Source organism: Trachinotus anak, unplaced genomic scaffold, assembly GCF_046630095.1.
Source record: "Trachinotus anak isolate AG129_WGS33_773 ecotype Australia unplaced genomic scaffold, CSIRO_AGI_Tana_v1 ptg000003l, whole genome shotgun sequence".
In the NCBI taxonomy this organism is placed as follows: Eukaryota; Metazoa; Chordata; class Actinopteri; order Carangiformes; family Carangidae; genus Trachinotus; species Trachinotus anak.
The window spans coordinates 25,178,602-25,195,708 of NW_027273854.1; the positions used below are offsets into that span (position 1 = coordinate 25,178,602).

The 17,107-nt window shown below is 40.1% G+C and overlaps 1 protein-coding gene across 1 annotated transcript; it reads left to right on the top strand.

The window, feature by feature from the left end:
- The first annotated feature begins 4,810 nt into the window (after positions 1-4,810).
- On the top strand, positions 4,811-10,951 carry praf2 (PRA1 domain family, member 2). Its single transcript, XM_071474850.1, has 3 exons — positions 4,811-5,036; positions 6,853-7,070; positions 9,186-10,951. The coding sequence occupies exons 1-3, from the start codon at positions 4,858-4,860 to the stop codon at positions 9,323-9,325; spliced, it is 537 nt and encodes a 178-aa protein (XP_071330951.1). The 5' UTR covers positions 4,811-4,857; the 3' UTR covers positions 9,326-10,951.
- The last annotated feature ends 6,156 nt before the right edge of the window (positions 10,952-17,107 follow it).

A 17,107-nucleotide genomic window follows, 5' to 3' on the forward strand; every position in this document is an offset into this window, starting at 1 on the left:
TTAATTAGCCTATTGTCATAACACCTCAGTGAGCCACGCCTTTGTATTGAAGCATATGCTCCTTCATAACAATGAACATGGACACTGCAGTTTTTGTTTTTGATTCAATCCCATATACACCCGCTGTATAGAGGAGGTCCAACCAGTTGGCTTTGGGCTGGCTGCCACAGGCAGGGCAGGGGGGGTCAGAGAGTATTGCAAGACGGGAGATGGACTAACATATTATTGGCTGCTGTCTTCTCATGGGATTTGTTGACAGTGAACCATCTTTATCTTAAATTAAATTGAATGCAAATAAATAAAATAAAAGATGTATGCAGTTGTGTGCAAAGACTCTGACAATGGGTGAATGTCTACAATGTTCATCGTGGGTTTCCTTTAGGTTCACATCAATAGTGGAATACATAAGCTTCCAGTAGCCTGCAGTGCATTGCATGTGCCATTTTAGTGGCATGAACCACAGACAAAGTTCAGCCATTTGAGGGCACAAATAAACAGTAGTGAACTTATGTGCAAAAATTATCAAAAATATTTATTTCCAGTTCCAGGCTTTATATGAACAGATAATTGTTGAGACTCTCCCTGAGATGCAGGCTCTATTCCAGATCTCACAGCGTGGATGTGCAGGCAATAAGAGCCACACAGTGCTGCTTTATTATTATCATTACAATTATTAATACAAGTATTATCAGCAGCTTTCAGTACCTGAAAGACTTCTGACATCAATGTTCACAGCTACACTCACTGAGCACTTTATTAGGAGCACATGTACACCTGCTTATTTGTGCAATTATCCATTAAGCCAAACAAGTGGCATAAAATCATGCAGATACAGGTCAGGAGCTTTACTAATATTCACCTCAAACTTCAGAATGGGGATGAAAGTCTCAGTGACTTTGACTGTGACATAGATGTTGCTGCCAGATGGGCACAGGTTTGAAATTTATCTGAAACTACTGACCTTCTGGGGTTTTTAAACTCTGCTCTGCTCTAGAGTTTTCTCAGAATGGTGCCAACTACAAAAACTCTGTCGTTGTGCAGACAGAAACGGCTGAGAACGATGAGAGAGGTCAGAGGAGAATGGTCAGACTGGTTGGAGCTGACTGAAAGATAACCCCTCTTCACAACTCACTATGCTCAACATGTTGAACCTACAACAGCTGGTGATCATGTCAGGTTCCTGTCAACCAAGAGCGGAAACCTGAGGCTGCAGTGGACACAGGTTCACTGAAACTGGGCAGTTAAAGACTGGTTTGATGATTCTGGATTTCTGCTGAGGCAGCAGATGATGGGGTTCAGAGTTTGGAATCAGCATGAATCCAACCATCCTTGTGCCAACACTCTAGGCTGGTGGTGATGGTGTAATAAGGTGGGAGATGTTTTCTTGGCCCCTCATTACCAACCAATCATTGTTTGAATGCCACAGTCTATCTGAGTGTTGTTGCTGAGCATGTGCATTGCTTTATGGCCACAATTTACCATCTTCCAGTGGCGTCCTCCTGCAGGATGAAACACAATTTCACAAAACAAAAGTCGTCTCAAATTTGTTTCATCAACATGTGACTTCAGTGAACTTCAGTGGCCTCTCCAGTCTCCAGACCAAGATCCAGAAGAACACCTTGGGGATGTGGTAGAACAGGTGGTTGTGCAGCTGACAAATCCGCAGATGCAAATGATGTGATGCAGTCATGTCAACATGGAGCAGAGCCTCAGAAAAAAGTTTGATAACATCCTGTTGGATCCATGACATGAACTGTGGCTGTTTGAGAGCAAAGAGAGGAACTACCCACTATACACCTGATATGCTGCTATTTTGTACACATGTGTAAATATCCAAGTGTACATATTATATTATTATTATTGATTATTTATCTCTTTAAAGTATTTTGTTACTGATATTTTGCAGTTTTCTACTTTGCTGTTGTGACACTGCAAATTCTCCCACTGTAGGACTAATAAAGGATTTCTATTCCTGTTTCTATTTCTATTTGTGCATGTAGTATGGTGTTCCTAAGTATGGTGTTCCGAGTTGAATTAGCCATTCCCCTCTACTCTGCTCACGTCAAAGTTTAAAACATTCATTATTCGGTGGAAGGGTGGAGGGTTTCTCGCCCATAGGAACATTCCAGGAAGTGGTGCACAACCGGGGTTAATGTAACTGGGTATGGGGACTTCATTTGTCAAGAATGTCTTTTTGTATTTTACAGTGATGAATTTGTGGCCTGCTCATCCTTGTTGAAATAATAAAAAAAATTGAAAAAAAACAAAAAAGAAAAACATTCATTACTTATTAAAACGCTGTTTTGGTTAAATCAGTGATATTGTTGCAGAATTCAAATAAATAGATATAAATATATTGATTTCAATGAATTATTTGAATTAAATCTTTGATGGGCTGCTGCACATGTGGTGCCATGATCCTTATGCAAGATTCACAATATTTATTCAGAGTAATTTTCTCCAGTTTCAACTTTGCATCCAACTGTCCAACTGTCTATTGATATAAAAACACTTGCTGACTATAAGGTGAACTGTTTACACCCTGAAGCACACTGCACACAACAAACCAACACCCTGAACAATCGGCACCCACAGCTTTTCCTGCCATTTTGCAGCTAAATGACTAGCACATATTTGACTGGAATCTACAAAGTTGTTTCAGGGCAGGACTGACAGTCAAATCAGAAACCACAGATCAGGCTCAACAACTTGTATAAGAGCCTCCCTTCCAACGCTGCTGTACTATGTGTCAAACTTAATTACGGTTGACAGAACGTTATACAGGTCCTAGTGATCATTAATCACTCAGCCTGCCATAAACATGAACACACAGTCAGACAGAGCTGTCTTACCTGTCTTATTCTGACTTACCTGGATGTTTGCTGTCTTAAAACGTGGGCTCAATTCATCCTTCATATGTCCCAACTTGAAAACAAGTGCTGTGCTTCACAGTGTGAGTGCCCACCACTGGGCTAAATAAGTTGATGTGCGCTCAGCCAAAAGTAGCTTGCAAGCACAACTCGGAACAGCTCAAAGCACAAAGACCCAATCCAGCTGCCGACAACAGCAACAGCAACGCACTAGAGAGCGCAAACATACAAACATGCTGCTCTTCAGTTACAGTAATGTTAGGTCTCAGTGTAGACAGAAAGCATGCCTTACACGGTCAGACTAAAATAAATCCATTGATGAAACAGTTCAAACTGATGCTGATAAAATGTCTGTCTGTCAAGTTTTGGTTTTATCAGCAGAACTCAAGAACAAAATGTATGTGTTTTCCCCTTAAACCAGTGCAGCAGTGAATGAGCTGAACGAACACAGAGTGGGTGGGGGAGGGGCACTACAGCCAGCTGAGTGAGTGTTAATGAGCGTCCAAAAGAGACACACAACCCAAAATTTGTTGTCTGTGTGCAATGGCCAGACAGCAACCAGGGGAGGCCTCACACACACACACACACACACACACACACACATATACTTTTACACTCTTTTTACACTTAAATTAGTGTGTAAAAGCTGCTTTGTTAAACGCTGGTAAACCTGCTAAAAAAGGGGATTGACTGTTTTATGATTGATTCTCACTGCCAGTTGAGTTTGCTTTTCAGTTCAGACTGAGAGGACACAGACACACAACTGCAGGGTGCAACGTCATCACATGCAGTTACAGTGCACACAAACATAGATTCAGACATTGAGCCACTAACTGCCTTGCAGACTGGTAAAATGGATCCGTCATGTCTCTTCCCTGGGTTTGTGTCAGCCTCTGTGTCTTTCAGGTCTGTTTACAGTGTTTGTGCTCTGAAAGACGTCACAGCACATAAAAGGGGTAAAAATGAGCATGTTCACCCAGGTGTCATATTTATCGGTCCTCTAATTGAAGCCTAAATACCCAATGTTACTGCAGGGCAATTTGGCCCAGGAGTGAATCTTGATTGTAAACTTTCAGATTGCAAAACAAAAGCCAGATCTTAGTGAGAGTTAGCAGGTCTTTTGACCAGTGTAAAAGTGGCTTTAGTAACTGCTCTACTATGGGTAAAGCCGCAAAAACAGCCTACAATTTCCCATAGGCCAATGTAAGTTGACAGATCTTTTGTTAATTCCTTCCCACCTGACCAGCACTCAAGTTTTTCAAAATAACCGTCATCTAATACCTAATACCTAATAACCCAATAACATCATCAGGGTTATTTTTTCAGACTAGACAAGGAGCCACAGAAGACACAATGCAGCTGTTTTTACTGGCTACATACTGGCCAAGTCAGTTTATGTGTGAAATCAGTGGAATACCCCTTTAAATAAATAAACAAAATGAAATGAATTATATTGTGTCACCCTGTTGCATAATAAATAACCTATGTTATGTTATGATTAAAAAAAAAAAGCTGTAGTTGCAAACATTTTTTACACAAGTTAATTATCTTGTCATTTGGGATAATGACAAGATAAGATGTTGTTTTCGCACGATAACGATATAATTGTGAAACAAGAAGACAACATTTAAACAAAATATTAACTAGAGCTGGTCTGAAAAAATAGAATATGTGTCATAGAGTCGGGGTAAGATGAACTGCATCACCTCGTCATGTTGTGAGTTCAATAAAAGTCAGTGTGTGAAGTGTGAATGAGCGGTGTGCGCAGAGGCATCTGTGTTTCGGGAACTGTTCCCCTCTTCAATGCAGGACTGGGGGACTGTTCCCCTCTTCACTGCGGGGCCCGGGAACTGTTCCCCTCTTCACTGCGGGGCCCTGCTGGATCGCTCCGGCACGCGCCTCGTCAGACAGCGAGCGCGCGGCGTCCTCCCACCTTTTCCCCCGCGTTGCATTCTGGGAAACCAAGTTCACAGTCGTTCAGTAAAAAATGGCAGACGTGCGGCCGCCACCCCTCCGGAGCCTGGATGATTTTCTCCTGAGCTCGGCCAGGTTCGCGGTGCCCGATGTCCGCGACCTGGACCGCTGGAACAACCGCATCATCAACAACCTGCTGTACTACCAGAGCAACTATTTCCTGTCAGCGCTGGGCTTCCTGCTCATAGTCGGGTAAGTTTGATTATGCTGACGTGACGCCCCCCCCCCCTATCCATAACGAACATACTGGAAGTCTGTAGGAAACACTCTGGAGTTATGTGGATTTTCTCTGTTTTCCTGCAACACGATGTCTACATGACACAAACTCCTGCAGCCTACACGGAGTGACAGATGAGAGAGAGGGAGAGGATCAGGGTGACATCTTCCTCTCTTCTGTTTCTGTTTTCATTTTACACTCGTGCTGATCTTCATCATCTGTTAACACTGAAGGCAGGAGGAAGAGGACAGGCTGTGAGTCAGTTCAAGGGATTGTTACCCTTTTTAAAAACTGACATCATTCCTATTTATTGATTTGCTATATCCTTTAACTCAGACATGAGTCTGTGTAGCCATGAGATACTAATTAATATATATATATATTTATCACTACAAAGACATTCAATAATAATTTAAGAGATTTAAACAACAGTTAACTTGTGTTGCATGTATACAGAGCTGCGTCCCTTTAAGATAAGACTGGCTTTATTCTGTATTTTTCTTACTGTCAACAAATTCTATAAAAAGGCCAGAGCTGTAAATAACTCCTTGTTATTGTGTGGTGCACCATATTTACTGACATTTCATCAGAGTGAGTCTGAATTCTGACATTTATGTACTTTGTGCTCTCAAAAATTCCCATAATGCCATTAAAACACACTCTACTTTCTACCAACAGTCCCACAATGCAATGTGTCACATTTTATAGGTACAAAAATTACAGTGGTGCAACACAACAGCTGACAGTTCAGGAACATGATAATGAACAATAGTGATATTGAATGATCTGACCACATACATCTTTAAAAACACCTCAAATATTTAGTTTCACTTTTTAAATGACTCACCAGCTGGTCATTGTAGTTTTTATAACCATTTATCAAACAGAAGGAAACTGTGCATTTTTTGCTGTTGTTGAGTTTTTCCCCCGAGTGTATTTGGTGTTGCAGTGAGGGCCAACAAGTCGATGTGTGTCAGTATAAGCTACAGTGTGTGTGTGTGTGTGTGTGTATGTATGTGTGTGTTCATGGTAATGATAGAACATGTCACCCACTACAACAGTCTGGCTCAACGATGTTTTTTTCATAGTTTTAATTCTATGGTACAGAGGCTTTGATACACACACACACACACACACACACACACACACACACACACACACAGAGGAGCATTTTAATGAAATTTGTCAACAAAAAGAAAAATGTGTTTGTGTTTGTTCTGTTGCCCACACTTGCAGTGTTTGTGGATGTTCACTCACCACCAGGTAGTAGGCAAGTGTGTCCCATGCTGGAAAAATAACACACTACACTTAACCAGCACATGATGTGCACTTTTCCTAATGTGGCTTCAGACAGATATTCAGAGCTAAGTGTAACTCACAATTCACCACAGTCCCTGTTCAACACCAGTTCAGTTGTAGTGTGTCTACACGCTGGTTTCACATCTGACATTAATCATCAGACATGAAAATGTCAAAGCTGGATTCAGTGTGAAAGTTATCTTTCCTGTCCAGACACAACCAATATGGCTGAACCTCCACACGTACCGATCTGTTCTTCTGAATCAGACTGATGACATTAATATTGCAAATCTGACACTGCCAGCATGAATATTAGATGTATCCTGTTATGAAAGACTTTGAGAAATGGGTTCCAACATTTTATCAGACAGAAACCATCTAAATAATGTGATGTTATGAATTAGCCACTTGACAATTTGCTAACACTGTAAGTGTGGGTATTGGGCCCGACTCTCACTTCCTGTGTGTTGGTAAATGTGTCTTTGCTCTCAGGTATTTCCAGCCCACCCAGTTGTTTGTTGGGGCAGTGGTGGTCACCTTGTTGTTCCTTGGCTTCGTCTGGACGGCCGAGAACCAAGCTCCCGTCCGCCGTTTCCGTAGAAACCACCCATCAATCTGTGTGTTGGTCATTCTTCTGGCAAGTTACCTCTTCATATCGGTGCTGGGAGGCGTTGCTGTGTTCCTGTTTGGGATAGCCTTCCCTATACTGAGTAAGACACACGCGCACGCGCACACAGATATCAGCATGTTCCACCAGAGCAATAAATTAGCTCACACTCTTGCCTGAGGACACGAGTTTTGGGAACCGGTCCAGTTGGCAGATAAGACTGTCATCTCCAGAAATATAAACAAAACCAGTTATAGAGAACTGACAAACCAAAAAGCACTGAAATTTAAATATCTGCTTGACTTCAAAACTGAAAACATGTGGATTAAAAATAATATCTTGAACAGTTGTGGGGACTTGTTACATATTGATTTGCTCCGGGATTGATTGAACGTCAGGTTTTGATCATCTCCTTTGATCCTTCAGTTTGATCTGAATGACACGGGTGTTGTGGTGGATCGTTGAGCATAGTTGGAGCATGGATTCTCTGCTGGTTTTTTTTTTTTCTTGCAAATGTATTTAGCTTTGTTTCAATCAATCCATCAGTCAGTGCTCTACAGGGCCTATTTGTTGCCTTTGAACAATCTACAGTATATTTTACATTCTGAGGGTTAGTTCACCTGTCAACAAGTTGACCTGTATTTTCTGACTGTGGTTTTTAGTCAGCTGATAGTTTTGGTTTTATCTGTGAAATTTCTGCTGGCACTCCAACATATTTGAAAAGTGCTGCAGAAATAAAAAAAGAGTCTGCAGCTTTGAATGGGTTTTTATCAAGTTGGAACTAGACTCACAGGCAGGTAAAGCAGATTGTACAGCGTGGCACAAGTCAACCTGGAGCTTCACAGACCCAAAAGGCAACTGAGAAGCTGGACACTCTGACAAACAGGGCTCTAACTGGTGGTTTAATTGATCACCTTTTTTACTTTTTCGCAACGGCGTTGCCTGCAGTAAAAATAATCAGTCACAATAACTAAACAGCAGATGAAAAAGACTGGGTTATCCTGCGATTAAAGCTTGGTCACTGGTAATGTAAGACAACAAGGTCCTTTTTTCTTTGTCCTTTGTTTTTGCAGAAAAGGCCTTTCTCAGATAGAGAATTTAGTGTGACTGTAGCGTTTATTGATAAGATTACATCACCAGTCACCAGGGTACCAGTGGCATACTGTACATGCTGAGTGTAGGTGGAGGTCAGGCTGGAGGTGGAGGCATGTGAAGCCCCTACAGTATCCTATGAACCAAATCGCTTCCACCTTACTTCCTACAGTACAGCACTCCTCTATGGTTGACACATCTCCCCTTTGCACCATTTACAGTTTTGTCTGCACAAATGCTTCTCTATGGAAGAGGAATAATAATGATAAAAAGTAGAACAAATATAATGGGGCTGTAATGGTTCCATTGTGGCTTGGATCCTTAAAAATGTCCACATGACTTATATGATATTAATTGGTTGCAACACATTCATCTGTAGCAAGATTAAACACATATTAGCCAGCGTTTTATACATATATGAGAAGTGAGACTTATAATTTCATGGATGTGATGCAAGTAAAGGACAAGTGGAACTTTCTAACTTTTTATTATTTTGTGTATTTTCTGCACACAAAATACAATTTGTGCACAAGTTACAATACAATATTTCATGAAAGCTTCTGTAGCGAAAATAATTCAACAACTCTCTCTTTCAGGATACAAGATTTATTTTGAAGAACAAGAATAAAAGCTGTTGAATCAGCTCTAGTATAATTGGCTCACATGTTAAATTCAGCATTTTGTACTGTTCCACAGAAACTAATTCACTGAGGCCAATAACAGCACAGTTTACATTCACTAAGTGTTTCAAGTTGCTTTTAGTTTGCATTTTGAAAAACTTTTTATTGATCACATTTAAATCAATGAAACAAAACAAAACAAAACAAAAATCCCAGAGAAATCAGGAATGGGAGGGATTATGCCCATTGAGTTGAAGGAAGACTTTTTTTATGAAACACCTGTTAAGGAAGTGTTTCATTGCATTTTTTTTAGCTTCATAGCAGGTGAAAAAAGGGAGATGATTGAAAAGAATCTGTGCTGTGGACATGTACATTATGTTTATAGCTATGTTCAAAATAGAGGCCTGGTTCACTCTGCAGCTGAGATTAATAACTTAACTAACTTAACTAGCTAACTAGAGAGCATTTCATCCCTTCATCCCTGTGTCTGTGTTGCTCCCTCACAGTGGTTCTGATCCATGCGTCAGTGAGACTACGCAGCCTGAAGAACAAGCTGGAGAACAAACTGGAGAGCATCGGTCTGAAGCGGACACCCATGGGACTCCTGTTAGAGGCCTTGGGACAGGAACAGGAAGCTGGGTCCTAAAGAAGAAGAGGAGGAGGAGAAGGTGTGCAGGGGTGGAGGACAGGTTGGGTGCAGGCACAGGGAAACGAGAAGAGAAATTAAAGTGAAAAAGTGTGTGGGAAAGAGGAAGAGGAAAAACATCGAGAGGAACAGGGTTGGTTGGTTCAGCAATGAAGGATGAGACTGTGGCCCAATAGGAACAGGACAGAAATCAAACAATGTTTAAATCATCCCTGATTGTTTCTTGCCAAACATTGCACTTTAATCACACATTGTTTTGTTTCATTTATTTTGACATGACACCTTTGTGTGTTTGCACTACATACGTGTGTAGTATTGTAGGTGTGGTGTGGAGTGTGTTCTGCTTTATGTTGAGCGTATTCACACTGAGGCTCGATATGACAGTTTAGTAGTTCCCAGCATTTTTGGCTGATGACCCATTAAAATGTGGCCCCTCGTCACAGGTTGTATGTGTCAGCCAGCTGTGACCAGAGCTATATCTTAATAAAGTTGAGAGGCCTGAAGAGGTAAAATCATGAAGTAATTTATAAATCACAAGAAAGTCTGGAAAAATGTATGCAGCAGATATTTTTTTTTCTGGTAATAAAAACATCTTCACCCTGGATTTAGAATATGAGAAATAAGTGCAACATTTCAAAAGTAGTCATAATTTTATGTAAAAATGTAATACTTTATGAAGTTGTTATTTTACAAGAAAAAGATGTAATGTTATAAGAATAAAGCCCTAAGCTTTATTAGTTCGGTTCAGTTATGAAGTTGTACATAATATAATGGGTTTCATTTCAAAATCTGAAAGAATAACAAGCTTATGGGTAAAACAAACTGCAAGTTAAAGGAGCTGTTTGTAAGTTTTGCCATTGCTAAATTGCCAACATTAGCGTTAACAACTGTTTACTTACCAGTCTTGCAAAGAGCTTCAGTTATTGTTGTGTTTACAATGCAGAAGGTTATGATATGTCCTCTGAGCAGAGCTATGTCTCTAGATAGCCTGGACACTGTGACTTGGTATTGGAAAGTACTAGATGGGCCAACTAGGTAGGGGCTAGCTGGTTAGCATGCTAACTTCAGTAGAAGAAAAGAAGTGATAGAAATAGAAGCAAAACAAGAAGGTTACTTTCCACAGCTGGAGACAGCTCTCGGTGAGGTAAGGAATGATGTTTGATGCTGAACTTGCAACTTTTCTTCTAGACTGGGGGTAAACCGCTGTTAATGCTAACATTAGCTATGTAGCAATAGTAACATTTATGACTAGCTCCTTTAAGATGACACGTCAAAGCTGACTGGCCTCTTTTATGACGACAGAGGATTAAAATCATGTTATTTTACAAATTTATTCTCCTTCTGAACTTTTAACATGAAAGTACAACTTCACTCTTGAAATGTTCCGACTTTATCCTGTAAAAGTACAACTTTGTCTTTTACTTTTTAAAATATTTAAAGATTTTCTTGTAAAATTGTTTTTTTGGGGGAAAAATCCAACTTTATTGTTGAAATACTATTGTTTTTTTTAAATTGTTGTTACTTCTTTTAAAATGACAACTGTTTTTTAAATTACAGCTGTATTTAAAAATATCCTTGTGAAAATGCAGCATTAGTCTTGAAATATTACATCTTTTTCTTATAAAATTATGACTATTCTAAAGAAGTCACAACTTGATTCACAGAAAAATTCCAACTCTTTTCAAAATATTTGATTTCACAATTGAAATCTCAGATTTGTTCCTCACAATGGAATGGAAAACAATGGAAAACCAAAGTATTGTAATACGGACAGACTTAATGTTATTCACAACGAACAAAAGCGACATGCAAGTAAATATGTCTACACTGAGTACAAAAAAAGTACAACTGGTACAACAAAGAACGTAAAGTATCCAGCAGGTCCATTATGACTACAGAATGTAGTGGAAATATATAACACATATACTGTAAGATTTAAGCTTCTATGTGTTCCAGCTACTTACTTGCAATGTCTTAATTTGAAAAGGATCAGTCTCATTTGTGCCAGGCTTTAGGCTTTTCATTATAGAACTTAAAGGTCCCACGTTTTACACCTTTCTGGTGTTTTATTTTTAAGTGTTGATCTACATAAGAAGATATTTGTGGTTTTAAGAACCAAAAAAACTTTCAATGTAGTTTTACATCTCCTCTCTCAGGCTTTTCTCTGCAGCTCTAGTAACAACAAGTTGGTGAGCCAATCAGAAGAGAGGCTGTGAGTTTCTCCTCTGATTGGCTGACTTTTCTGAGTGATCCAATAAAAATATAGCAGATTTCAGGTAAACACTCAGAGAAACCAAATCCTGTAAGGTTGTGCAGGGGTCTGGTTGGGCCATGCTGGACACATAGCTGAGGGCAGTGAATGTATATTTATGACATCACAAAGTTACATCGCAAGTCCTGACGGCTGGTTTTAAGGCTCAGTTTCAGAATACAGGCTGTGTGCATTTCTCTGTGGACTGAGGCTTTGATACTTTCACAGTATTTATTTAGAACCTAGACCTGCTTTATAATCAAAAAACACATCTCATATTTATACAATATGAGACCTTTCATTTAAAAAGGATCACTCTCATTTGCACCAGGCTTTAGGCTCTTCATTATAGAACTTAATCCTTTCTCTTGAATTGTTTTGTTGGTGAAGCAGACTTCTGAGAAGTCTTCATTTGATTTGATGAATAACCTGGTGGTGAAGCTCAGTGATCCAGTGACTTGATAAGACAGAGATTTTTAGCAGAGCAGATGAAGGTTATACACTTTATTGGTAAAGCTAGACTCATGACAGTCCTGTCAAATTGGAGTAACCACACCTGCACTTACTAACCTCAAATGAATTCCTCTTATTCCTCGTATTTACAGTAGTTTGTGACTTAAATGCTTTTATGAACTTAAAGTTGATGAAAATCAGAGGTTTAATATGAAGAACAATATCCTTCAGTCTAAGACTCTTTGTTGAGCTTTGAAGAGTTGATACAGGACCAGTGGGAGGAGAAGGAAAATATGAAGGAATCAGAGATGAACTGATGCAGATCTCTTGTTTTAAAACTAACCCTTTTAGTTACCACATGTCTAAGCCTGTGTTCATCCAGTAAAAAAGGTTTACGCACAGGGCTGCCCATTACACTCCCTCACTGCTGGTCAATGGGATCTGCCCAGTCATCCAGTGCTAACAACTGGGAGAAGCTCTACTATTCCAAATGAATCACTTTGAATTTGCCCTTAATTCCTTCATAACTTAAATCCTTGTTACCACAAATTGCCACTAACCAATAAAGTTTGTGGTAACTGTAGTTTGTGATTTTGCTGTTTTTAGCCGCACTCCTTATAATTTGCTCTTGTTTTTAGCCGCGGCGGTGGCGTGGCTGTCGGAATGGCAGCGTTGGTGGATAAGTCCACCACTTTGGTCCAGACTTAAATCTCCATTCCCATGAAATTAAGCACAGAAATTCAAATTGGCATCTAGTACAGCACTCGCTAGTCAGGATTAATTCACATTTAATTGTTTAGCAAAACAAACACTACAGCTTCCATAATATCCGCCAGTGCTCTCTTTTAATGACCATTCACCGTGGATGGTGTTGTGTCAGACTGGTGATGTTTAACCTGTGATGGCCAAAGAATTATGGGAAATGGTGTTCTTTAAAGCTTACAAGAGAGAGTTGCAATTTTTAGTAATTTGCATAATTACATATGTCAGCATGATTTTGAATGTAGTTTTCCTATTTCCAGAACTGAACCCTGAAGTTCAGGTTTCAATATTAATCACATTCCTATTCAATTCAATTCAATTTATTTGTATAGCGCCAAATCATAATATACATTATCTCAAGGCACTTTACAGGGTAAGGTCAAGACCTTACTTTGTTACAGAGAAAAACCCAACAGTTCCCACAACGAGCAAGCGCTTGGCGACAGGGGGGAGGAAAAACTCCCTTTTAACAGGAAGAAACCTCCAACAGAACCGGGCTCAGGGTGGGCGGCCGTCTGCCTCGACCGGTTGGGTTTAGGAGAAGATAGAAAGAGGGGGAGGGGGAGGAGAGGGGAGAGAAGAGAGAGAGACCAGGAACAGCTGTGTCGGTAATGGCGTTATTAATAATAAAGACAGGTAATAGTAATAGTAAAGATGAGTAGTGGTGGATCTGGATCCTGCTGCTCCCGAGGCAGAGATACCTGCAGAATGAGGACAGAGAGAGGGAGAGAGAGGAGAAGCACAAAACTACGGGAGAGAAAAAAAAAACAAAGTTAATGGCATGAAGTCATTGAGAGAGAGAGAGGGAGAGAGACAGAAATAGAGAGAGAGCGCCCAGTGAATCATGGGAATCCCCCAGCAGTCTAGCTCTATAGCAGCATAACTAAGGGATGGGTCAGGACATACCCGAGCCAGCCCTAACTATAAGCTTTACTAAACAAGACCGTTTTAAGCCTGATCTTAAAGGTAGAGAGGGTGTCTGCCTCCCGAACCCACACTGGGAGCTGGTTCCACAGGAGAGGAGCCTGATAGCTGAAGGCTCTGCCCCCCATTCTACTCTTACTAACTCTGGGAACCACAAGTTGACCTGCATTTAGAGAGCGAAGTGTCCTATTGGGAAAATAGGGAACCATAAGCTCTCCAAGGTACGATGGTGCCTGACCATTAATGGCTTTGTAGGTGAGGAGGAGGATTTTAAATTCGATTCTTGAGTTTACAGGGAGCCAATGCAGAGAGGCTAACACAGGAGAGACGTGATCTCGTTTCCTCGTTCCTGTCAGTACTCGTGCTGCCGCATTCTGGATCAATTGGAGGCTTTTTACTGAATTTTTGGGACATCCTGACAATAAAGAGTTACAGTAGTCCAGTCTTGAGGTAACAAATGCATGAACTAGTTTTTCAGCATCCTTTAGACATAGAATGGGTCTGATTTTAGCAATATTGCGCAGGTGGAAGAAGGCTGTCCTACAGACTTGCTTTATATGTGAAGTAAAGGACAAGTCCTGGTCAAAAATGACACCAAGGTTTCTGACTGTAGCACTGGAGGCCAAGGTGATGTCATCCAGAGTCAGTATATTATCACATAGTGTATCTCTGAGGTGTTTTGGGCCAATTACAATAACTTCAGTTTTGTCTGAATTTAAGAGTAAGAAATTACTGGTCATCCAGGTTTTTATGTCCTTAAGACACACCTGAAGCTTGGCTACCTGGTTAGTCTCACCTGGCTTCATGGATAAGTACAGCTGGGTGTCATCTGCGTAACAATGGAAATTCATCTGGTGCCTCCTAATAATGTTTCCCAGAGGAAGCATATATAGACTGAAGAGCATTGGTCCTAGCACAGAACCTTGTGGAACTCCATGACTGACTTCTGTGATGATAGAGGAGTCATTGTTAACATGAACAAACTGGAGTCTATCTGACAGATATGACTTAAACCAGCTTAGTGCGGTTCCTTTGATGCCGACCATATGTTCTAGTCTCTGTAATAAAATCTTATGATCGATGGTGTCAAATGCGGCACTAAGATCTAGTAGGACAAGTATAGAGACAAGTCCATTGTCTGAGGCTATGAGGAGATCATTGGTAACCTTAACCAGAGCTGTTTCTGTGCTGTGATGGACTCTAAAACCTGACTGAAAGTCTTCAAACAAACCATTCCTGTGCAAGTAATCACATAACTGGCTTGCAACGACCCTCTCAAGGATTTTGGAGATAAAGGGGAGGTTGGATATAGGTCTATAATTGGCTAAAACGTCAGGATCAAGAGTAGGCTTTTTAAGTAGAGGTTTAATTACTGCAACTTTAAAAACCTGCGGTACATAACCAGTTGATAAAGATAAGTTAATCAGACTTAATATAGAGGTGTCAAGTAAAGGAAAAACCTCTTTGAACAACCTTGTTGGAAGGGGGTCAAGAAGACAAGTTGATGGTTTAGATGAAGAAACTGTTGAAGTGAGCTCAGGGAGATGTACAGGAGAGAAACAGTCAAAATATAAGCCAGTTACAGTTGACTCTGAGGCTGCTGAACTGGACAATACATCTGAACCAGCTGTGGGGAGGAGATGGTGAATTTTTTCTCTAACAGAGACAATTTTATCTGTAAAGAAGCTCATGAAGTCATTACAACTGAGGGCTAAAGGTATAGATGGGTCAACAGAGCTGTGGCTGTCTGTCAGCCTGGCTACAGTGCTGAACAGAAACCTGGGATTGTTCTTGTTTTCTTCTATCAATGATGAATAATAGGATGTTCTGGCTTTACGGAGGCTTTTTTTATACGCCAACAGGCTGTCTTTCCAAGCCTTTAAAGATTCATCCAGGTTAGTAGAACGCCACCTTCTTTCTAGCTTCCTTGAATTTTGCTTTAAAGCTCGTGTTTCTGAGTTGTACCATGGAGCTAGCCTTCTCTGACTCACTACCTTCTTCCTCAGAGGGGCCACAGTATCTAGAGTTGCACGCAGTGAGGCTACAGTACTATCAACAAAATCATCAACCTGTGTGGCTGTGAAGTTAAGAGAGCTGTTCCCTACTGCATTGATACATGGCAGTGGGCTAAGTACTGATGGGATCCTTTCTTTAAATTTGCTAACGGTAACGGTAACGGTTTCCTATGACCCTGATTCTGTCTGTTTATTGTTAACATGCTGAAAAATGTTGAATTGCAACACAAAACTACTGTCATTTAAATATATGACAGAGCTACATTGTAAGATGCAAAGACATGTGATCTGCAGCTTATGTGTGGGATTGAAACCCGTTGTAAACCTGAACACATTAGACCACTTCAGACAGTGTTTACAGGTTGTCCAGCAGTGAAATGTTCAGGTCATGACTGGTTCCTGCTGATGTTCTTTGAAGAAGGATAGTCCCTCCGGTGTCAGACGTTTTATAGCAAATAGTTTTGTACTACAGAGACTGACTGTGCTCCACGTAGTAAAGGTATTTGACCAACTGAGAGCTGTTTTATTGAGTGTCAGCTGCCTGTTGTGGGTTGGGGTCTTCTTAACATGTGTAGGTGGTAAAAGGTGAAATCTACTGCCTCAGACTTGATGCTGATGAGCTGTTGTTTTAATGTATGAATTTCTGATTATTATGGATATTGTTTACCAAGAAAGACTGTTAAGATCAGCGCCCTGAAGAAACAAATGCCCGCTGATTTATATTGTGTATGTGCCATTGCAGTTTTGATATTTGCCTTGTATTGCTTTGTTTTGGATATTTGGTTGACATTGACCGAACTGTATTTAATGCTCTAGAGGCAGAATGCTGAGCAGAAAGAAATGTCTTTGGTCTAAACACTAGAATCTAAAGTGAGAGGAAGTATTTCTGCATGACTGTGCACATTTAACTCGTTTTACGGTTCGAGATCATTAATGTTAAGCGCTGCCTTCTATTCAGCAAAATGTTTGACTGTTTGCCAAAAGCTGGTAATTAAATTTGTTTAAAACATTTTTTCTAAATAAAAAGATTACTGTACTGTTGTGTGATCTATCTATCTATTGATCTATCTATCTATCTGTTTATGAAGATCTGTTTATATATAGAATATATATATATATATATATGTATATATATATAATATATAATATATATAATTTCCATTGCCATAAATATTCATGAAAGATGTTATCTATCATTGTTCACTGTTCCTTTCTCACTCCCATACTGTACTTTAGAAAGAAGGAAGACTTTTTTACAGTCGCAAGTTGTAACTGTTAGTACCATGTTCAGATTTTTCCAACACAGGTAGTTAATGAAAACTAGTAGATTACTCAGTGTAGTTCACAAGTACCAAACAACACAGGTCAGTTCCTCAG